Raw genomic sequence first — 23,824 nt, forward strand, 5'->3', positions numbered from 1 at the left:
CTCAAACTCATCTCTCTTTATATTGTAAACTCAGTGCTCAGTGGTCATACATATGGTCTGGCTTCACTTCCCAGGCTTAGAGGAAAGCTACGTGTAGGTAAGTCATTTCAAATTACAAGAATGAAGTATTCTTCATTTTCCCAAACAACTTTCAACAAAATTCTTTCAAAGGGTTAGTTCACAGGTCTATGAGAAAACCAGTCACAAAGATGACATCAGCCCATAGGTTAAATAGAAAATCCTTCATATTCAATTGTGTTTATGTCTTAAAATTCATCATTTTCAAGATATCTTGTTATGACGTGAAAGAAGCAACTAAGTTCAGGATCACGTAAATTTTAATTTTATCCATGAGCAAAAGGAGGGGCTGCTCCAAATAAAATATGACTGATTTTTGTTTTTTGGGGCATGCCAATTTCTCCTACAAATAGGTGCCAACTTCTCTGAAAATTGAGACTCTGTGCTCAGCTTTACTTTGGGCAAAACACAATTATTTTGGGACCCTGAGATAGAGAAGTGAGACTTTAATCCAAACCTTCCAGGAAAAGACATCAGATTTCATTTTTATCCCTCCGTTCCTCCCACACTCAATGAGAATTTTTCTTGCCTGGCAGTTAAGGATTCTTTTGAAAAAGTCTTCATTTTGGCATTATCATGACAACCAATGTTACCTCATGCAGATCTAGATAGAGGGGGAAAGAATATTATAACATGGATTTTTGTGGTTTTTTTCCTAGTCACTAAGTTTTTTAACTGTTAGAAAAATAAAATAATTCTAATTTCTTAAATTCTTTGATTTACTTCTATTTTATTTGGTAAAACTATGTTCTGTAAATAGCAGAATCAGAATTCTCAGAAGTGAAAAGATTATAGCCAGAAAAAATATTTTCTTAATCTAATAGATTTATCATAAGAAAATATTCATTCTCTTATTTGCTCTTTCAGCCAATAGGCCCAATTGTGACACAATCTATTCCCGTGCTAAACTTGTTCAAAATTTTTGTTTTGCAAAGATAAGTTCATTTTAGGTAAATATAGGATAGTCTTGGCCACATCAACTGGCTTTTTCTATTTATAGTCATTGAAAACTAGTAACATGATTATAAATTAGTTTATTTAAATTCAACTATCTCAAATTAGAGTCATGAAAAAAATTCTATTGAGACTGTATATTTCCAGACTTGAGCAATCGTCTCTTTTTTCCATCTGAAAGAGAATGTTTATAGATTTCAAAATGTCTGTGCCTCTTTGTCCGTTTTCTGGCTCTTTTCCAATGCGTTCTAAGTAATCATTCCCTGTCACCACGAAGCAAATTATCTATTCCCTCCAACAGGACTTGTTTTTGGTTTCCCCTGGCGCTATAAAATTAGCACCATTTACATTTTAACAAGGATAAATCAAATGACACTGCTCCCAGCTTCACCATATGGAAAGAGTAAAATCACTTCCTTTCCAAGGAGCTTGCCAACCGGGTCAGAGCACAAACTCTGCTTTGGAGGTGCCGACGGGGTGAGCTCGGGAGATTGAGGGTCACCCTTCTGCAGCAGGCGCGCTCTGCCGCCCAGCACCTGGCACCACGGGCCCAGAACTCAGCTTTTCCTGGAAACCAACAGCATTTCTGGGTTAAGCAAGAAAGGTCCCTACTGAATCCCACAGGTGCTTTCCAAAATGTATTTTTGTCTTGTTTTATTTGGGGGAGCAGGGAAAATAGCGTATATTGGTTGTCACCTGGAATATTTGCCCAAAGCACATATATGCTCAATTTGCAACATCTATTTAATATCTAAACTACCCTCACCCCTCTCCTCAAAAACAAGAAATTTTTCAGTTTACTGGAGCATGTTCCCTCTGATCGTGAGGCCCATATTATGTTTCATATTATACTCCAAGCCCGAAATGTTTGTTTTTGAGGCAAGTCAATACAGAGGCTTCTTACAAAAAGAGGAGGCATATTGTGAATCGCTTACCTCTGAGAAAGCTACAGTGTTTCGCTGAGATTTCTCTTTCTAAATTGCAGCTTTAGAAAACACTGTTAGCTTCTTCTTCCCATGCACTGAACAAAAAAATATTAATCTTGCTTGTCCCCAAAAACATCATTGGATTTGAATTGGGGTTCCCAGAACAGGTGTGCGTTCATGAGTGGGCACAGGGGCAGCTGAAGACCCTGCCCTGTGATGGTAGCACATGGTGATGCCGGGGTAGCTTCCACGGTGGTGCTGCGGGGCTCTCATCTTGCCTTGGGCCCATTTTAAGAATGTCTTGTTTTGTTCTGAACTTTGGTGGTTATCACCCTCTTTTGAAAGGGCTTTTAGGCTGGGTGCAGTGGCTCACGCCTGTAATCCCAACACTTTGGGAGACGGAGGCAGGCGAATCACCTGAGGTCAGAAGTTTGAGACCAGCCCAGCCAACATGATGAAACTTGTCTCTACAAAAATACAAAAATTAGCTGGGTATGGTGACAGGTGCCTGTAATCCCAGCTACTCAGGAGGCTGAGGCAGGAGAATGGCTTGAACCCGGAAGGTGGAGGTTGCAGTGAGCGGAGATCACGCCATTGCACTCCAGCCTAGGAGACAGAGCGAGACTCTGTCTCAAAGGAAAAAGAAAAAAGGGGAGGAAGGCAGCAAATCACACTGCCACGTATGCACCTATGCAACAACCTTGCATGATTTTCACATGTACCCCAAAACCTAAAATGCAATAAAAAAAAAAAAGAAAAAAGGCTTTTAAATTCCAGCTTAAGGCAGGCCTGCCTTTTCAAGTATATTTCTGTGAGCACTGAAGAAAGTGAGTTGCTCCATCTTTCTACATTTTCCCCATTTCTTTGCCCAGTTTCTCGCTTCCATTTCAGGACCTGAGCTGTTAAGAGTAAGAAAAGAGAACCAGAATGAGGTAATTCAGTCACTTTTTCCATGAAGTCTGTTAACTTTCTGGATGAAGATCCATTATTAGACTATCTTAAGTCAGATTTGGCACGCCATAAAATGCCTACACTATTATCCTGCTAACCAAAATTTTCATGTGGGACCAAACTAACCTACCTGTTATTAAAATAATTGATTGATTATATGTGATACCTGCTTAACAAGTATTTTTATTAGAAGCACGAAGTTTAAATTGCCCAGAACTATTTTAATATCCTTCGCTTATATTCATCCGAAGTGTTTACCGATGACAGCATGCTTAGGTAAGCTGCCACATACCGCCTCTCATCTAGGTGAAATTTGTTAGTATTGCTTTATAAAAATAATTTAAGCTCAAGGCCACTGAACACAGAGGAACCGATTTCCTTTTATCTAGATGTATCTCCTGTATTTTACCATACATCAACAGCACAGTGCCCAATTCCAGAATGACTTCATTTCCTTATTATAATCCCAGATAGGCAGTTAAATGGAAGTAAGAGGTAATGAGCAATTTCTATATACAAATGGGCCTTGATTTCTTTTAACTTTCTAACTAATTTCTTTTGCAGCATGTTGTATTTACACTTCCATCCACATTTAGAATTAAACATTTCCTTTGACTTGCTGTTCTTGCACACAATAGAAAAGTCCAGGAGAAAAGTTTCAGGGGAAAAAAAAAGGATGGAAAGTTGAAGATCCTAAAACAATCTGTTTCTTTTAAAAGTCTCTGAGAACCTGGAGACACCCTTAGGCATATCTGAAGACTCACAGATAGCTCTCATGCTCATGAGTCAGTAGCCAGCACCCCCACTCTGTCCCTTCTGTGGTCATCTGGTCTCTCGATGTGAAGTTAGATGAAGCAAGCCCTGGACCACTGGGCAAGAAGCCATTTATAGATAAGGGGCTTACTCTGTCAATGCTGACTCAGAACACACCAAACCCCAGCTCCTGGTGAGACCTAAGTAACAGGCCAGTGGCTAATGCTTAACGACTGACTTTATAACCTATACATATTAATTTTAGACCACTCACATGTAGCCTTTAGACAGAGGAGATTTTAGAATCAGTTTTTCTAATTCAGGCATTATTAGATAAAGGTGCTTGAGAACAGGGTTTTAAATTGCCAGCATCCCTTTACTCAGGTGCTATTAAATACATGCAGAAAGAGAAGTTGAATCATCCCCAGCATTGCAATTCAGTGTTTTCCAACAGCAGCAAAGTTCCCAGGCTAGCTCATAGGGGCTTGCCTAGTGGATATAGTATCAAATTGCTGAGTAACTCTGGAATATGGGTGCAGTTTCATCCACCGAGGGCACGCACAATGCCTGGGAGCATTGAGATGCTCAGACCGTTGCCGTCTGAGGCTGTGCTGTGATTGAGTGAAAACAATCAGCTTCCACAGTGGGTCAGGTTCTAGCCTAAGCTGTAGGCTCCAAGTGCCCAAGCTTCCTATTCCAGACTCCCTCTTAGGAACCCCCTTTCCTTCCAGCCCGGGAAATAACAATGGGATCTGTTCTACTCCTGTGCAGGGGAAAGGCAATGAGGGAGAGAGAGGGAGGATGATGGTGGAGAGAGGGATCCTGTAAGAACCAGCAATTCTCTTCATCTTTCAGGCTGTTCTAGGACCCATGAGAGCCAGTGGCGCAGGGCAGGCAGGACAGGCACTCGGTGGCCTGGTTGTCAGTCTAGCCTCAAAAGCCCAGGAGATAAAAGACCACGTTTGAGGCTCCACATATTATATAACAATGAACAGGGTACATTTTAACATCCTTTCTGACTCTCCTTTCCAGCAAACTGTGAGACGTTTGCTCATTTATTGTTTAAATTAAAATTCCACAGGCTCTGCTTTGAACTGCAGTATTTTATCAATCCTGAGTCTCGGGACACTGTTTGATGGAATTAAGGTATTATGTGTTAAAGCCTGTGTGGCTTTCCCTTGTTTACTTTGGGGGAAAGGATGACAGGGGCATATACAGTATCTCAGTGCTAATACTCCATTATAGATTAACTCAGAGTGTCAGGAGATGACTCACATTATCTTAACAGGCTTTCTTTCCTTGGAGGTGGAGGGTAGGCGGGGCGGTAGAGGACTCTGCAGGAAAGGCCCACATCTTCACAACGTTCCCATGACACTGTTGTCATTTCTGGGCAAAGGTGCTCAGTTTTCATTCTCATTCTATCTTTGGGTCCTGGTACCTAGCAGGATCCTCACGTGTATTTATATTGAAATTAAACCAATGCAAAGCTTTTCAATCTGCTGTATTGCTAATTTATGAGCCTTTTCTCTTTACAGTTTTTTTCTCTTATATAACCCATATCTTATTAAATGTCTTTTCGCCTAGACTGTTGCCAACTAGTAGCTCAATTTTAACTTTGTTTAGTTTCCATTTTAAAGACTCTGAGATCAGCCAATTATTTGAACATTGTGAGGTATTCATCTTAGTTTCATTAGTAAAAGCGTACAGGGAACTCTTCCTACTATTCAAGAAGAGTGGGCTGTCCAGGCTGCGGGTTATTTCATAAGTTGTATTATGCCACAGAGGCCTGGGTGTGTGGACTTCAGTGGTGAGTTGAAGTCCACATACCCAGGCCTCAGTGGCATAATACTGAGGAAGATGGGAAACCTGCACTCGGGATTTTTGTTGACTCCACATTTCAGGACAGGGGTTTTGCATCTAGACCATGCACTCTAGCATCCGAAGCCCCATGGCTGCTATGGCAGTGGCTCTTTTCATACTAAAGAGGGAGGGAGGAAACTTACTAACGCCTGGGCTCTCTGACTGTAGTTGGGGTCCTTGGACCAGAGAACCAGTGTCTGTTCACTAAGGTGAGGGTTTTAAGAGTCTTCTGGGTTTTCAGATCCTGCCAAGAAATGCTTTAGAGGCAGACCCTGGGTCTTCATGAACCCCACCCAGTCTCTGAGTGACTGGGCCCCTCAGCAGACATCTGGTTCTTTGCAGGGTGGGGTGACTCTTGATGTGCATGGTCCGGGTCTGGACTGCAGCACTCAGGATGCTTCCAGGCTGTGGAGATGGAACCCATGTCATGCACAGAGACTGAATGCTCCACCACTTTCCAAGCCTCAGCCTCCACCAAAGGCCTTTTGGCTGTGGCCTGAGAGGGGAGCGGCCTGTCTTTCCCAACTGTGTCAAGTCCCTATGCCATGTGTTTTTTGTCTTTTCCTCATGATACAGAGCCAAGCACACCTGCAAAAAGACATTGCTGGAGGAGGTGCAGGAACTGGAAACCAAGTCTCGAGTCCTGGGAAAAGCGGTGCTGCGGGATAGCAATGGAAAGAGGTGGGGAGCTCCATCCCGGTCCACACAGAACACAGGTTCTCCTGGCCTTTGCCCTTCCTCCTTCCTGTATTTCTTTTTCTCATCTTGGTTTTCAATGGGAGCACAGTATGCTCAGGTGTAAGCATTTCGGTTATTCTCAGATTTAAATCGCACTCTCTCAGTGACCACATGCAATCCAAATCTCTGGAAGTCTCCAGGTAAGACTGGGGTTTTATTGGGCTTAGAGGTGAGCAAAACAACCCATGTGCAGAAAATCAACATCATGGCAGTATTATCTTAAGGTGGAAGAGGCCAGAGTTAGCAGCATTACCACAGAGGAGTTAAAGCCAGGCCTTTGGATTTCAAACCCAAATATTGTACCCAAGGATGAGTGTCACCTGTGCAGGTTTGCATGTGAAATAATGCATGCTGTTATTTGTGTAAACCTTGTTACATTCCACTTCAGCATATCTAAATGAGGGAGAGTTTTTATTGTTAACATTTTCACCTGGGGGTGAGAGGGATCGTGTGAACTCCTGGAGCAGACACTGCTGCTTGTTCTCCTAACTCCTGAACACCAGCCTGCTCTTCACCATGTGTAACGGCTGGGCCTGTTCACAGTTTTTGTTTCATTACAAGATGTTAAAATGTTGTTAGAGTGCACTCTGTTAAAATCTACGTACCATCAAGGGAAATTTCTCTGGGCCTGAGAACAATTTGCAGGGTACTAGAAAGCCATTGCTGTATTAAGCATGTGGAATATCTATAATATTCTGAGTACAACTCTCTTACAAATGCTTAGAAGGCAATCAGTAACTAACTGCTAATGCAACAAACATCGAGAAGTCAAACGCTTACAGAGATCTCCACTTTGTATTTTGTTTTATATTGTGTTTATTTGTACCATCTTTTAGAGCAATGCAAACAAAGCAATTTTTTTTTGTTAAAGAAAGAGAATGCAAACATTTTGAGAGACTTTCAAAATACAGTTTCAAATAGATTTTAGGAAAGGGATGATGGCATATAGGTGAAGTTGTGGTTTTGGATTTATGAGTTATTTTTTAGTAAGTTTATTAAGCATTCATTTTATAGCAGCTATGCTAGTCACTGTAAAAAATCAGCAGTTGGCCCAGGTGCAGTAGCTCACACCTGTAATCCCAGCACTTTGGGGGGCCGAGGCAGGTGGATGATCAGGTCAGGAGATCGAGACCATCCTGGCTAACATAGTAAAACCCCGTCTCTACTAAAAATACAAAAAATTAGCCGGGCATGATGGTGTACGCCTATAGTCCCAGCTACTCCGGAGGCTGAGGCAGGAGAATCCCCTGAACCTGGGCGGCAGAGGTTGCAGTGAGCCGAGATCATGCCACCGCACTCCAGCCTGGGTGACAGAGCAGGACTCTGTCTCAAAATATATATGTGTGTGTGTGTGTGTGTGTGTGTGTGTGTGTATATATATATATATATATATATATATCAGTCAACAAGACAAAAAGCACTGTCTTCCATAATCTTAAGTTTGTGCATACATGGGGATGAGGGCTGATTTTTACCTCAGGTGTACATATAACCACTATGAGTGGCTGAGGCTTGCTCAGGGCTGTTCTACCTGTCAGACAGCTGAGGCACAGGTCTCAGTACCTGTTAGTTTCAGGGACTTACCATGCTCTCTGAGACCTGAAAGAAAAAAAAAACATATTCATAGGCTCCAAAAATTAGGGAGCAGGAAACCCCTACATAATGAATTAATAAATGTTTAAAACCCCATACAATGCATATCAGTCTTAATAACTGTTAAGTTTAGTAAGCACAGTAAGTTTATCATACTTAGAAACAACTTACAGGCTCTCTTATATCTCAAGTATACACAATGATTGCAGAGGGGGCAGAAGTAATTTCTAAGTATAATGAGAATTTCAGAGCAAAATTCTAAAATTCCTTTCAAACATTTTACAGGGAAATATGACGTATAATGTGGTATGAGAATGTGCATTAGCATGTTTGTTCTGATGTGGGGAGGGGTCATCTGGCTGGAGTGATCAAGAAAGGCTTCAAGTTGGAGATGGAAGAAACACGGGCCTTTGAGGATGCGAGGGACTTGACTGGGCAGAACTGCTGAGAGTCTGATTTGGGCAGAGGGAGCCGCTCGCACCCAGGCCCAGGTCCAACACTGTGTGTAGGGACCAACCACTCAGACTGGAGGGCCGTGTGCATTTCGCAGAGATACGGAACCTGTGTTTAAAATCTGGCTTTGCCACCTACCAGTGAGGCCCTGTGCAGGATATTTCATAGGATGAGATTGTCTCTTCATCTGTCATAGAAGAAGGCTAATACTTTTTTGTAGGGGTTAGGGTTCGTGAAAGATGTACAACACAGCATATCGCCTGACCCATCTCGGGAGCGCAGAGTGTCAGCTGCTCATCTGCACTTTGGCTGGAGGATCATGAGCTCTCAATTTTGAATTGTATTGAAAGGCGTCATGGGCTGTCAGCCTTGAAAGAGTATGTGAGCCCATGTTTGCTTGTTGTTGATAAAATGAATGTCATTTTTAGAAATTCATTTATCATATTCAAAATTCACTTTTAAATGTTCAAATGGATATCAGAAAATAAGAGTTTAAACATGGTTTCCTGCCTTCTACATTGAACAGTCTATTTTCTGGTCCCTTGTAAATTTCACTTTGTAGTTCATATGATGGGGTGTAAGTGTGTGTGTGTGCGCGCGCACGCATGGGCGGGCGTGCATGCCCCCACTTGGTTGCACCATTTTCCTTTTCTTCTGGTCCCAGCATCTTGCTTCACTTTGGAATTCCTAGCCAGAACATAGTTTTAGAGGCTCATCCTCCTCAGTGCCCCCTCCCATTTGTTTTTCTCACTCCTAATTGCTCACAGATTTTCTGGGTGGTCCATCTGCAAACTAGATAATGGTGGCGTGCTGCTCTCTGCAGAGACTATGCTGTCCTGCTTGGCCTCCTGAGCTGCCTCACAATTGTTCTTTTATCACTTTTGTTTTCTTATTTCACACCTGCTTAGATTCCTGAGGGGTGGAGGGTAGAGACTTCTTTTTCAGCTCTGTCCTCCCTTCTAAAGATCTTATAGACCCCCACCTCTGTGAGGGGTCCTGAGTGTTTTTGTCTCTTCTCACCCCTCCCTGTTTCTTCTTTCCTACCCCCATCTGATCTTTCAGCTGATTTGTGTATCTCTCTAGCTGTTAACCACACAGGAAGCTCTGTCAATATTTGCTGACTGACGAAGTCTAGTGAGGTGGTGGTGAGTAAAGGGCGGTGACTTCGGCGCCGGATGAGCTGACACACTGGTGCCTGGTGTGTCAGCTCGTGCTATAAGTGGCCACAGACAGATGCCAGCAGTCACTGAGCCTCTAGGGAGGGGGCAGTTTATCTCATTGCTTAAGAGTACAGCTAACATAGCTTCACACATGGAGAGGCATTTGCGATGTAAGATTAGCAAATCCTATCCTTGCAAAAATGCACAGGACAGGAGCCTGTCCTCCCTGAAGCCCACTGCCTCTCCTGCCTTCCTGTGCCAGCCAAGCCTGGGCACCCCCGGGGATCCTCAGCATCCCTGACCTCAGGTCCTTACTCAATTCAGTCCTGACAGCATTGCCTAGGGCCCCTTAAAGGACATTCTGCCAGGTCATAAAACCCAGGTCCAAGTCACCGGCAAATATTCTAGCAGTTTTTCTCAGGAATGTAATCATAGGAAGTAGAACAAAAAAATCTTTTGCATTAATCTTTTTAGAAAACCTTCTTGTGCCAAAATTTACAATTGCAATTTTGAAATGGTAGCCAGGGAGTCTAAGTTTCTCTCTGTGACTTTTATTCATTCAATGAAATATTTTCATCTAACATTTTATTGGACTTTTCTAAGCTCCATACTTTATACTGTTTTGATAAAGTTAAATTTTCACAAACATGCTTCTGCACTTTCTCATTAGTAAATCTTGTCTTCCAAAATCGACCTGTGGAATTGATACTTTAATAAGCCTGTGCTCATTAAGAAGCAGATAACGAGAAAGGGTGAGATCAGGGAATTAGAGATCCAGAAAGCAGAGGGAAGAAAGAGCGTTAAGGAGTGAATACAAACGTTTGTCTTGATTTGAGTTTGTTCTTGAAGGAGTGCTTTTAACGATGTGGTGTTTATGCACCTTATAGACACTGGACACGTGTGACCGTTTGGGTTGATCAGAATCCCTTTTCCCAAACTGCTTTCCCAGTAATCCCTGCCTGGGGAAGCAGGAGCCCCCGTGCCGCATGTGCAGTAGTAACCATGCATATCGTTATTTTGATTGTCTAAAAATGATGAGCTAAATGGAAGAAAATTCCTTGTTTTTTAAACGTCTTAGTAATATCTTTCCCTTCTTTATTCCTAAAGTGTAAGTCATGCAAATTTTACTTCCTGGTGAAAGAAAATCTACCTGTGGCCACTCATCTTTACGGATACAGCATAAAGCAATGACTCAAATGGCATGGAAGAGGACAGAATTTTTTTCCTTAATTTTTTTTGGAATGAGATAAGCGGTTACCCTGTAATATTTTAGGTATAATGGCAAGCAAGAAAAAGAAGGGGGACTATATGTGTTGAAAACATCTAGTTTTTGAGTCGTGTAGCCTGAATAAACAAGGAGACTTTGTTCTATTTCTTTTTTTTTTTTTTCCTTTCAAACGAGTTGGTTTAATTTCAGGTTATACAAAGTTTAGGGTAGAACGAGGACTGAAGAGCAGACTCTGGCAAGATTCTGAGCTGGTTTTACTTTAAATTCAGTTATAGTAGGAATGACTTAGTGAAAACAGCTAAAGAGATGATAAGCCACTCTAAGACTGTTTTTTTTTTTTTACAAAAGTTTATTCTTAAATGTGCAACAGCTCCAAGACAACACTGAATTCCAGCGATAGGTGGCAAAAGGTGCTATGGCAGGGAATACAGATGTTTAAATACGGATAAAATAAAGGCTCACCATCTCCTCAGGGACAAGGAACAGCTTACTTTTTCCCAGATTTCTTAATTCCACCTGCGGCCAGGGCCCCCTTTCCCGAGGCCTTCGCTTTTAGCGACTCAAGCTGCTTCTGCTCGTCTTTTTGTTTCTGCTTGAAAGCCTGATCTTCCTCGTCCATCTCCTTGGCCTGCTTCTTGGGCTGTTTCAGGGACTGCAACTTGCCGCCTTCACCGTCGGGCATGGCGCCTGCCGTCCCTTTTCCCGACCTGGTTCTATTTCTAGATCGCCTTTCACTCTGTTCATCCCAGTTGGTGGGAGTGGGGTGGGGTGGGAGGGAAAGTGGGCCCAGGGCTGATTTTCTCCATTGTCAAGGGCAAGCAGACCCGGTTGCTGCCCCTGCCTTTGCCAGGAAAGCAGTGGATTCTCTTTCCCTTAAGTGCTTTCCCTGGGTGTAGCTTCTGCTGTGACTTTGGTGAGGGTAGCTGTGCAGCTGGTCTTAAACCTTCTGGCGGGCTGTTGCCTCATCCCCCTTCGGTTTTGTGTACTGTGAACATCTGTGCATGGCCCTGTGACCCAGGGTAATCTGGACAGCCCATCACCGCCAGGGAATTCAGGAGGGAAACCTGACTCTCTCCTTGGCCTGGGCTCCTCAGCCACTTGCTCTGTGTCTTTCATTTTATCCACGCTGCCTCTAAACAGGCAGGAAGGGCCCTGGTCACAGCCTCAGACAGGTGGCCTGGGATCCTAATGGAACTCTATCTGTGGAAAAACAGGGACAGAGCCTGACCACAGCAGCAAGATTTTCAAACAAACCAAAGATTGTTCCTCCACTCCAGGCAGTGCTCTCAAGTGCTCCTTTGAAAACCAGTCGTATTAAAGAAACGAAACAGCACAAACTCCCCAATTCATTCTGAGTGACTACTCAACTCAGAAATACCTGTCCTGCTTTGATCTGTAACGGAAATCCTTTGATCTTTAAAGCAGCATTGAAAAAGCTATTTGGTATCATCACACCTCTGAGTCAAAATCAGTCCCACTGCCAGGCTGAGCTTGTCAGTGAGCAAGCCTGAGGCAGGAGGGACGCAGGCCTTTTGCCTGGGACTCCCACGTGGACTGTGTCGCTTCAGGAAACCGGTTTTCTCACAGTACTGGCGTTGGCAGCGCACATGTGGCGTGTCTTCCTTTTGCTTTCTCCCTGCCTCTCCCGCACTTTTCTCCTAAAATATCTACTATTGGCTTTTTACTAGCCAAAGGATAGGAAATTATGGCGTCATTTCAGCAAACCGCTCCTGGCCAGGTGGCAAATGTCTGCTTCCAGCACCTGGTTGAGATTTATTTTACTTCCACCTGCATTCTTTCCATGGCTCCACCATGAAGCAGAGGAACGAGCGCAGGCGGAGGAGACGGACGACCTGAGCTGGGCTCTAGCTTAGCTGTGGGGCCTGGGCTGAGTTATTAACTTCTCTGAACTTCAGTTTTCTCATCATACATTCGCTCTGAGGTTTAAATGAATGATGCAGATTAAATCTGTAGCATATGTAGACGTTCAGAAAATGTCCCTGACTGAAAAGCTGTTAACAAGTACATTTCACTGACCGTGTTTACCGTCTAACACGTAAGCCTGGGGAAGAGGTGAATGCAGCAGGCTCTCCAAGTTGGATCGTCGGGGCACGCCTTCTAGTCTGAGGTAAAAGGCGGAAATCTAGCAGAATCGTAGGCATGTGGGAGTGGTGTGGACGAACGGCCATAGCGAATGTTGGATTGGAGTGTGCTGGGGACTCTAGCACGTCCTGGATGTTGGTGGTCTCCTTGAGTCAGCCTTTGGATTATGGCTTCAAGGAGCTCTTCTTTGTGAAGAAGATGGTGTACCCAGCCCAGGCTGTCCCTTCTGCCCCAGGGTTTCCCATTGGCCTGCCCCTGTCCATCTGAGCTGTGGTCTGTCCATACCATCTGTACCGGTCCTCACCACTCCTCCCTAGAAGCAGCCCTTCCTTCAGAGGCTCCTGCCCCATTGGGATGAATTGTTGCCACACTGCAGACTCCGTCTTCGTGTCCGCACTGTCCCCTCATGGCCTGCACATCCCTGGGTGCCAGGTCTCAGCGTCTTCCCAGCATCTGCGCAGTCCTCCTCCTTGGCCCCCTGCTGTGGTGCCCGTCCCTCTTCACCCACCTTCCTGCAGCTGAAGACATCCTTTGTGAAGCACAGCCTCACCTTACCAGCTTCTGCCCTCAGCCCACCACCTGCTGAGCCAGTGCAGACCAGAGCCACAGTGACTCCTGCCTCTGCCCTCTTCCTACATGTACGAACCTCAGCCTCTTCCTCCTCTGTCCTCCCCATGCTGTGCCCTTCTGCAGCTGACGCTATCCTTGGCCCTTCTTGATTGACTGGTTTTATACAGCGGTGTCACACTGTGTCCCAGGCGCTGGGCCACGCGTCGGCTACTCAGGGGCAGCAGGACAGACCTTGTCCTGGAAGGACTTGCAGCATTTGTTCAAATGCCACCCACCTCCAGACACACTCTCTGATGTCACTCACTTCCCTGCTGTGCTGATGGCAGCCTGGGCTTCCCTCAAAACACTCTTTTTAAAAGTTGTATTTTCATTATTCAAATATTCAAGCATAAACAGTAGCAGAGAGATGAGCACAATGAGCTCTTATGAAATCATTGCCCAGATCCATTCAAGATTCCGCCAGAACCGCTTCATCTCGCCCCTTCTGCTCGGAATCTTTCTTTGCTGAAACATAAAGCAAATCCCAGGCATCACAATGGTCTACCTACGCTTTTCGGGGCCTCTCTAAATATTCCACGAGACTTTATAACACCTGGGATACACAGCTGCTTGTCTGTGTTATTAAATATAAATATTGTAACTCCAGTCCCCATGATCACATCCAACAAGTGAATAATAATTCCTTGGTATCAGTCAAACACTCAGCCCACTCTGGGTGCCTCAGCCCTGCCTTTTTAGGATTGGTCAGTTTGTGTTAGGGTCTGGGCAAGGTTCACACGGAACATTTGGTTTCTGTATTTCTCAAGTCTCAAACATTCTCTGAAGGATGCTTCCTTGGTGGTTTTTTGTTTGTTTATTTTTGTTTTTTTGGCTTATCTGGTTTTTTTTTTTTTTTTTAAGATCCAGGTCCTATTATGTTGCCCCCGCTGGGCTTGAGTTCCTGGGCTTACTCCATCTTCCTGCCTCAGCCTCCCGAGTAGCCGGGATTACAGGGGTCTGCCACCACGCCCAGACCTGCCTTCCTGGCTTGTAATGCCATGGACTTAGACATTATGCTCTACTTCATTTTTTATCGTAACACTGATTCCCGCATGCAGCAAATGAAAGTTTCCTCATGTGCAGTAAAGGGGATGAGGCCTCAGAGAGATGGAGTCACCTCTGCTCAGTGTCACCCAACTAAAGAGACAGGCAAACCCACATCTCCTTACTTCAGGCCTCTTTCCACCAAGCCAAGATATGGAGAGCCACCCAAATGCTTGCATTTGCAATTTCACCTTTATTAGAGAGAGACCAGGAGGGGTGCTTGCCTTCCAACAGAGTCTGATGAAAAGGGTCACGGTCTGCTGTCTGGTGAAGCTGCGAGCAGAACCCAAGGAAGCTAGAGAATTGTAGTTGCATGTTGTTGTCTTTTAGATCCCTTCATGCAGGAAGAACACGGACCACAAAAATGTGGGAGAGGCAGGACAAAGGCAGAAGGAAGACGCATCACATGTGCAGAGAGATCATATCCTCCTCCCAAGAAATGCAGCAGCCAAACCAGCGGACAAATTCAGAGCAAATAAAGGCAAAGGAGTGCGTGAAAGCAGCTCACGTTTTTGTTTGTTTCTTGTTTTTTTGAGACAGTCTTACTCCGTCACCCAGACTGGAGTGCAATGGTGAGATCTTGGCTCACTGCAATCTCCACCTCCCAGGTTCAAGCAGTTATCTGCCTCAGCCTCCCAAGTAGCTGAGATTACAGGCCCCTGCCACCACACCCTGCTAATTTTTGTATTTTTAGTAGAGACAGGGTTTTACCATCTTGGCCAGGCTGATCTTGAACTGTTGACCTCAGGTGGACCTGCCTTGGCCTCCCAAAGTGCTGGCATTACAGGCATGAGCCACCGTGCCCAGCCACGGCTCACATTTTGATATGGCTCAGGAAAGAGAAGCCTTGCTGAGGAAGCCAGTTTCCACCCACAGTCACCCTCATGGAGTCTAGTATAGTCTATGAAAGAAATTAATTGAATGTATTTAATCTTGTAGAATGAAGAACCTTGGGCAGAGCCTAAAGCCGTCAACATTTTAGTTGAGACAACAGGGAGACTTCTTAGGAGAACGGTTGGAGGGCCACAAGGCTCCCAGGCAAGGCCAGTTAAAGCTCTGGCCTTGCTGACAAATACCACGACAGGTGAGGAAATACATTAGTGGAACAAAGGTAGTGAATGGGGCAGGAAATGACAGAAAGGCTGCCCGAATGACCCAGCCGGGCTTCTGGGGACTGTTTGCATCCCGGGCACAGGAAGGAGAGGAGGAGGAAAATAAACTCTTCAGGAAGTAAAACACCTCATTAGCATTTAGTTAATGCCTAAGCTGCCTGTGTCAACTAAAAATAATTGATTCTCTGTTATTTTAAGAATGTTAAATTCCAAGAGCCTGTTGTTGTGATTGTTGGTATGGACTGACTTTAATAATTTAAATTTTTAAATTAAATACCAGATGTCATTTATTACTAAGCATCTTGTTTACCTTTAAAACTTTGCTGTAGCTGTATCAGCAGTCCAATCAGGAGCTTAGCTGCTTGCCCAGTGCTGTGATGAAGAAGTGCAGCATCTTTAGGAAATGCCTGGAGAAAAAATGGAAAGAAACGTGCTTGTGATGGAGGGAGGTGAGCGTGGAGGAACCATCAGCGTCACTGGTTTGCTGGTAACATGGCCTCAGACTGTATTTCCAGGATGACTCGAGTACATTTCCTTTTTTCAATTATGACTTAAATTAGTTCCATGTCAACTTTCTCTATTTGCCAACAAGACGTTTTCTTCAAGAACCATTTTTGCTGATGAATTTATTGTCGGTTCCAAACAAAACTAGTGCTGATAGCTCACTGTATCCCTTTTAAAGTAGCAATGAATATTTTAATCCTCTCTGGGGGAGATTAGTTTTATTTAACCAACTTGAGCAGCAGTAGAAACATTTAAAGGTAGATTTGCCATACACAGAAAAAGCTTTTCATCGTATAGGTCACATGATTTGAATAGTGATATTATACATTCCAGGCAGGGATTAGTTCTTCTGGAGGTTCTGGGGTCGCTTTGCTAATCGCTTTTCTCCTGCATTATCATTGAGTTGTTTGCTTTTCTCCTCGGCTTCCCGTTTTGCCTACCTCCAACTGTCACTGATCTCTGAGAGTAAGACATTCCAGCCTGAAAACAAACAGGCAGGTACACCCATGCTGAAACTGAGTTACAATTTAGATGGTATCTGCCAATAACCAGACTCTACTGTTCATTTCTCAACGAGCCTCTCAAAGGCATAGAGAAGAAGTGTAGACTTCCAGGCACCCCGGCCTTCAGGGGCGAAGTGACTTTGTAGTGCATCTGGGAGAACTGCTGGATCCCCGGGACGTACCGGACTGTTAGAGTAGAAAAGAAGCCTCAGGAGAGATGCTGGGCGTTTTTCATTCCTTTCTGATGGCTGCTTTTGCACACTACAGCATGGAGCATGTCCTCCCAGCTCCCTGACATGGTCTCTGTTGTAAGGTACACTAGTTCTGTATCTATAGCCAGCACTTGGAAAGCCAGTCAAGGTCCAGTTAGGTCACGGGTGAATGGTATCATTGACCTTGTGCCTGAGATGAACTTGGAGAATATGTAAAAGTTATCACTAAGAGATGGTCATTGTCAGGAGGCTGAGGCAGGAGAATTGCCTGAACCCAGGAGGCGGAGGTTGTGGTGAGCTGAGATCGTGCTATTGCACTCCAGCCTGGGTAACAAGAGCGAAACTCCGTCTCAAAAAAAAAAAAAAAAGAGATGGTCATTGTAGCAGGAATCACTGCATTTAGCAATAGAGTTGTTGGCTTTTCGGAGACATTTCTTTATTAACAGGAGCAGAAAAAAAAGATCTTCTTGGGTTTAAAAAATGTGGCATGGGTCTCATGCTGGTGTGCCTAAGAGTAAATGCTTCTGTAGACCAGGATACGTGAATGACTATCATAGAGCCTGGATTGTTAGTGATTCCGTGAGGCCCAGTTAAGTCTTCCTTTTCTAACAGGGCAGTGATAATATGATTATTCAGTGTTTATTCTCTTTCTCTGGCAATTAGGATTGGCTCAAGGCCCCTTAGGTGGTGGTAATTGGGACTTCACAGTTACTAATGAGTAAACATGTTGGCCTCATAGCAAATAGAACCAGTGATTGGCCTAATCTGGGGTGAGTCATTTATGTATCCATGCAACAGACATTTATTAAAAACTGAGGAAGTGCCAGGCGAGACTGCGGACTAGAATAAGAGACGGAATTCCTACTGCGTTAGAGCTCGCCTGGTAGTGGGAGAGAGTAGTGACTGTTGGAGGAAAATGAAACAGAGAACATAGAGGGGAGTGAATGGCTGGGCTGGAGCAGTCAGGGAAGCCTCCTAAGATGACCAGTGTCTGGGAAGAAAAAAGTAATGTCTTCCTCATCCATTACGAGGCTTATGGCTGACACTCCTGTAACAACAGTCAGATTAATCAGAGAAAAGCATAGCAGACTTTTTTGTCAAAGTTTTATGTGACATGGGAACCTTCAGAAATGACCCAAAGACCCAGGGAAAACTGTATGTATTTTTATGCCAATGAAGAACGGACAGTCATGTAAAATGTGATTGGACAGACAAAGAGAGGGTAATTTATCAAGTGTGGGGAACTCAGCAAGGCATGTCTGTTGGGACTCTGGGCCTCTCTATGCAGTCTTCCTTCCTGCTGGGTGTGGGGCAAGATCGCTCTGGAACGCAGGTCTTACGGCCTTCTCTCAGGGAAGGAAGGCCAGGCAGCTCCTTCATGACCGTGCCTCCCATTGTAGGGAGGATCAGAGCAACCCTCTTGCTTCTGACCTCTCAGTCTCCTTCAGTTCACAGTGCTCAGGGTCGTGTTTTCTGAGCCATGATAACATTTAAACCGAGGCCTAAATAGGCAGTCAACCAAGAGGAGATCTGGGGAAGGAGCGTTCCAGGCACCAAAAAGGAAAGCCTGCAGAGGGAGTGGGAGGGATGCTTGGTGTGACCAGTGCCTGGGAAATGTTTGACAAAGTCATCTAAGGGGCAGCAGGAGCCAGATCACGCAAGCCTTTGTGAGCAAGGCCCTAGGGCGTTGGATGGTAGCCACCGGAAAACATTTCCATGGGAGGACTTTAAGCGAGGGACATACATGACACACATTTTTAGAAAGTGTGATCACCATGCCACTTAAAAGCCATAGAATCCCATTCTCAAATTTAAAAATTAAGTAAAATCTCTAGCCAGGCACAGTGGCACACACCTGTATTCTCAGCTATTCAAGAGGCGGAGGCAGGAGGATCACTTGAGTCCAGGACTTTGAGGCTGCAGTGAGTCATGATCACACCTGTGAACAGCGATTGCACTCTAGCCTGGGCAACATAGCAAGACCTGGTTTCTAAAAATAAAGAAAAAGTTAAGTGAACCTCAATACTATGTATAAAACATACACAAAATATAAAATACTGGTGTGAATTTATGATACATGTTCAAATTAAGACAGGTATTATTTTAAAGTCAAGTAGCGGTAGCAATGAAGGGATTTTTCAAAATGACAACAATTTGAAGTGAGTGTTATAGAAGCCAGTTTGCCTTGTACCATCTCTGCATCTAGTTTACTTTTGTTTTCTTTTGGATTGTATTGGGGAAAGTCTTATGGATAAAGATTAGTTGCCACATTTGTGTTTTCTGTGACCTCAGACTGTTTCTCATTTTTGTTCTTCACTACAGTTAACTGTTGCTTAAATGCACAAGTCATACAAAGAAGGAACCAACAGTTTGCTTACACACTCTTTGAAATCGAAATAGCATCGTGTGATGACTGATTGTTCTCTCGTTATGCAAATGGCTTATGCAGACAGGAACATGCATCAGGTCATGCACTTTGTGAGAATAACCTAATTGCTAGTATTATTTTATGTGAATGGACACGTAAGAATGCTTGTTTGAAAAACAGCAATAGGTAATTACAATTACTAATCAATGACCTATTTGTAAGATCGAAAATAAGAACCTTTATTTAATCTAAGATCCTGACAGAAGCAAGTTAACTTGAAAACATCTGTGGATTTCAATATATTAAGATTTTGTATGTATTATATGAAACAATTCTTATGTTCTTATATTAGCTAAATATTTTTTAAAATGTTCAGTGTATAAAAAAATGCAACTTAAAAACCAGTGGCTGAAAGAATAGTAAACCGCATTGTAACCCTAAAAGCTTGAATTAACTTTATATTTCAATGTAGTCACAAAGTCCAGATGCATACATTCCTCAAAAACTTTGAAGTCTTTGGTAAGAATAGGCATTTTTGAGAGAGTAAGGCACATTTAATTATTTAATATTATACATTTTGTTTAGGGGCATAAAATGAATAATTTAAAATTTTAATAATTGTAAAGGTATAATTTAAACAGGAGTTTTATATGTGCTCACTGAATTTACTGATAAATACACCTTTTCATTACTAGTGGAATCAAACATTTTTAGTTCTCTCATGTTTATTTTTTTGGCCAGTTCATCAGAAACACTCAAGAATTAGATAGGAGAAATTTTAGATTCTTAGGATGTTTCTAGAGTGATGGTTGTTTGTTTCTCAAAGCATTGATCTGTTGCCCAGACCTTTTGCCCTTCTTGCTCTGTCTTACCTATTCAGAAAGCACTTGCTTTTTAAAAAAGAACTGAGGACAGGAACTGGCTGAATACACTTTTGTCATGTGGAACTTTGGGCTTATTGTCTAAGCTATCATCTTTTCACCATCCTCACAAATCTGTTGAAAACTGAAGAGTTGTCCAAGTTGTCACAGACTGGAGACAGATTCCTTTTGCATGTTTCTAATTTATGCACAGTGCCTTTCACATGCTGCAGACGATCACAGATACAAAAGCACTCAAAAGCAAAGAGACACGGGCTGGGTTGGTCACAAGCTTGCTGCCATGTTGCTGGACAAATTGGTTGTATTCTGTGATCAAACATCTAAAGATATTCTGAATACTGGGGCATTTGAGACACAATGACATTTCAAAGTGAAATTCAAGTGAGCTTTTTTGTTTGATAACCCAGAGAAATGCAATGGCCACACATTTCTGCTCCATTTTGACCTCTGCTTCTCGGACCCATAAACTGTGTGATTGCAATGCAGCCAGCTGGAGATAACATTTCTGCTGTGGCCTCAAGGTTTTTTACTTTAGTTTCTTTGTGTATTTGAAAATGAAAATACACCTATGTCCTCAAAAACAATGTATTAATCTTTGTGCTGTTTTGCAAGGAATGTCTATCAAGTACACCATTTGATTCCAGATAAAGAAATTTCTTTATATGGATTGTCAGGTAATTCTTCCATTAGGCACAGCAGACATTCTCATCTATGTGCTTCAGATTCAGATTTGTTCCATAGAGTGTGTCTTTTTCTTCTTCCTTTTTATGTAATATTCTCAGAGGATATAACCACATCATTCCATCAAGTTTACTTTATGGTTTGTGTCGTTGCATTATTCTTGCATTTGTTTCTGGAACACAGCAGTTTATACCATGCATAGGTTTCATGTTCTCTGACTTTTATTCTTTCATAGCTCTGTTGGAGCAGGTCCAACCGATGACATCATTAGCAATGTTGTGTAGGCTCTGGGATGCACCTTCCGTGTGTCTGCTTTGATTTTCTGTGCTGCCTTCATGATAGTGTCATCAGAAAATAATTTCACATTCCTAAAAAAAGGTATATATTCAGCACATCTCTTGTTTACTTACACCATGAAGAACAACAACAAAACAAAATGAAGTAGCAACAGCAAATGAAAAACCAGATCACAGAGTTAGCAGTGAAGTTTGTAATTTGTTCTCCCAAAACTTTGTTCACTGAACTAGGAGCTGCCCAGAACATAATGCACTCATTTTTGTCTTCCACAAACCATTACCCACTGACGTTCTCATGCTTAAAAAAAATGGCACATATTACCTGCTCAGCATGTAGCATTTTAAGTTTTTAAAAATGCCTGTGAGTAGGTATATCCTCTTGTAGAGAATCATGTTCTAAGAGTAGATTTCCTTTATAAAACCTTGGTGAGTTTTCTTCCTAATCTTCAGGGGTCAACTTGGATAAAACTAGGACTTCTGAGATTTTTTCCAGGCATGGTTCCTGTCTTGTAGTTGTTACTTCAAGATGTTAAGTATTGTCTTCCTTTATGGTGATGCAAATCCAGGCAAAGGCATGTATCAAACCCTTACGATTTGCCAGAGGTCAAGCTGAGCAGTGAAAAAACAGAGAAACAGTAAGGTAATGATGACAAATGAGTAGACAGAAAACGGGAACACAGTGTGAAAAGCATTTTCATAAAGTGACAAGTGACATTCCAGAGAGCCAAGGGAAAATTAGAATTTCTTAGCAGGTAGTGAAGCAGGGGACGAGAATGACACAGCCGATGTGAAGAGTTATCTGGAGCCTGGGAGCAGTGGCTCACACTGTCATCCAAGCACTTTGGGAGGCCTAGGCAGGAGAAAGACTTGAGGCCAGGAGTTCGAGACTAGCCTAGGTGACATAACAAGACCTCTGTCTCTACAAAAAAAATTTTTTTTAAATTAGCCAGGTATGGTGGTGCATGCCTATGGTCCCAACTACTTAAGAGGCTAAGGCATGGGGATCATTTGAGCCCAGGAGTTCCAGGCTGCAGTGAGCCATGATCACATCACTGCACTCCAGCCTGGGTGACAGAGCAAGAAACCATCTCCCCAGGCACAGTGGCTCACGCCTGTAATCCCAGCACTTTGGGAGGCCAAGGCGGGCAGATCATGAGGTCAAGAGATCAAGACTATCCTGGCCAACGTGGTAAAATGCCATCCCTACTGAAAATACAAAAATTAGCCAGGTGCAGTGGCGCACACCTGTAATCCCAGCTACTTGGGAGGCTGAGGCATGAGGATCACTTGAACCCAGGAGGCAGAGGTTGCAGTGAGCCGAGGTTGCACCACTGCACTCCAGCCTGGCTGACAGCGTGAGACTCTATTGTAAAACAAACAGAAAAACAAAGAGGTTAGGTTGGATAAGTAAGTAAAGTCCAAGTCGTAAGAGCTGTGATGAAGTTGGGGCTGTATTCTGTAAGCTACAAAGAGTCATCAGAAGCCTCACTTGTGAGAACTAGTTATTGAATGAGATCCTGTGAGTAGAGAACATTTGCCACTTGGCTTTTCCTTTATCAAGATCTCAGCAGCATGACCATGTAAAAACAAAGTGGTGTGTCACCAGGATTCCTCTCTCATGCAGGGCTGTTAGGACACACGTATTTCATTTGAGATTGTTTGGAAAGTCACCCCTCACCCCCACTGTAGAACAATTTACATTAGAGAAAGGTTTCTTCCAGTGGCCTCGCACACGCCCTTTTGAGGAGAAATAAAAAGCTGTAGATCAACAACCACCTTATATGTAAGAACGAAGGAACCAATGTGCAAATTTAGAATGATGTTGCCTTGGGCTATCCATAAAGTACCCTCCATCCCCAGGGCACCGCTAATGTGGAGAATGTGCTTTGTCATATAAGACCTACTGGATAGCTGTTTATTTAGTTGAAATAGTGTATGCTAGTTATAAGAATGGAAAAGAGAATAAAACTAAAATTACTGTTATCCAAAAAGCACACTTTAAAAAATAACCACCAGGTGTATATCTCAAGGGCAGAAGGCCAAAAATAAATAGACAAGTTTGTTCTTTCTACTGCTGCATATCCTTTCAATTCATTCTCCCTGCTGTCACCCCAGGCATACGCTCGTGGTCCCTCAAAGTCTGTCCTTGGGCCATTGGTAGTTGATTATGTTAGAACAAGAACTCTTATGTTAGCAGAGGATGCTTTCATTGCCAATACCGGAGACCTCACCTCGAACTGACCTATAGGGTTTGAGAAGCACCGAGCTTGTTTAATTCGAATGTCCCTCTTGGGGGGCAGTCATGGTTGATTGATCCCCAGCCAGAATGTCATCAGAGACCCACCAGTCTCTTTCCAGCTTTTCTCTTTGCCCCCAGTGCTGGCCCATGGCCCCTGTGGAAATAACAGGGAGGAGACCCAAAGTAACGAGGACATCCTTGTTGTGGAGAGTGGGTGTTTGCCTCTGACAACCAATTGACTAAAGTTTCTGTTTGCCTTGCTGGGATCATCCTGAGCCAGTCCCTGCAGTTCGGGAGATACCACGCTGGGCTGGTTTAGACTTGGATTACCAAAACCCATCCATGTAGGAAGATTGGAGTGGGGTGTCACTGTGACTATACGTGCTCTTCAACAGGGAGGGAAGAAATGGATGTTGGAGAGAACATTCACGTGTCTCCTTCTGGCCTCGGATAATCTCATGAGAGCCACGTGCTATCTTCCTGTGTGTTCATTTTGCATTAGATTTTTGCGGAAATCACTAACCCACTGAGGACTGTCATTCTTTTTCTTCTCTTCAGCTTCATTGGGGTATAATTGA

At 43.4% G+C, this 23,824-nt stretch overlaps 2 protein-coding genes across 5 annotated transcripts in view; one reads left to right on the forward strand and one right to left on the reverse strand.

Moving 5' to 3' along the window:
• ATP8A2 (ATPase phospholipid transporting 8A2) overlaps positions 1-23,824 on the forward strand; it is a 670,261-nt gene that overhangs the window by 607,502 nt on the left and 38,935 nt on the right. For all 4 annotated transcript variants that reach the window (XM_021677381.2, XM_064373518.1, XM_021677384.2 and 1 more), the window contains exon 35: positions 6,099-6,203. In XM_021677381.2, the coding sequence (XP_021533056.1) occupies positions 6,099-6,203 (105 nt within the window). The remainder of the gene's footprint in view (positions 1-6,098; positions 6,204-23,824) is intronic.
• On the reverse strand, positions 11,182-11,376 carry LOC110569584 (translation machinery-associated protein 7-like). Its single transcript, XM_064373461.1, has one exon. The coding sequence runs from the start codon at positions 11,374-11,376 to the stop codon at positions 11,182-11,184; it is 195 nt and encodes a 64-aa protein (XP_064229531.1).

Source organism: Aotus nancymaae, unplaced genomic scaffold, assembly GCF_030222135.1.
Source record: "Aotus nancymaae isolate 86718 unplaced genomic scaffold, 86718_ANA_hifiasm-v0.15.2.pri h1tg000009l, whole genome shotgun sequence".
NCBI lineage: Eukaryota > Metazoa > Chordata > Mammalia > Primates > Aotidae > Aotus > Aotus nancymaae.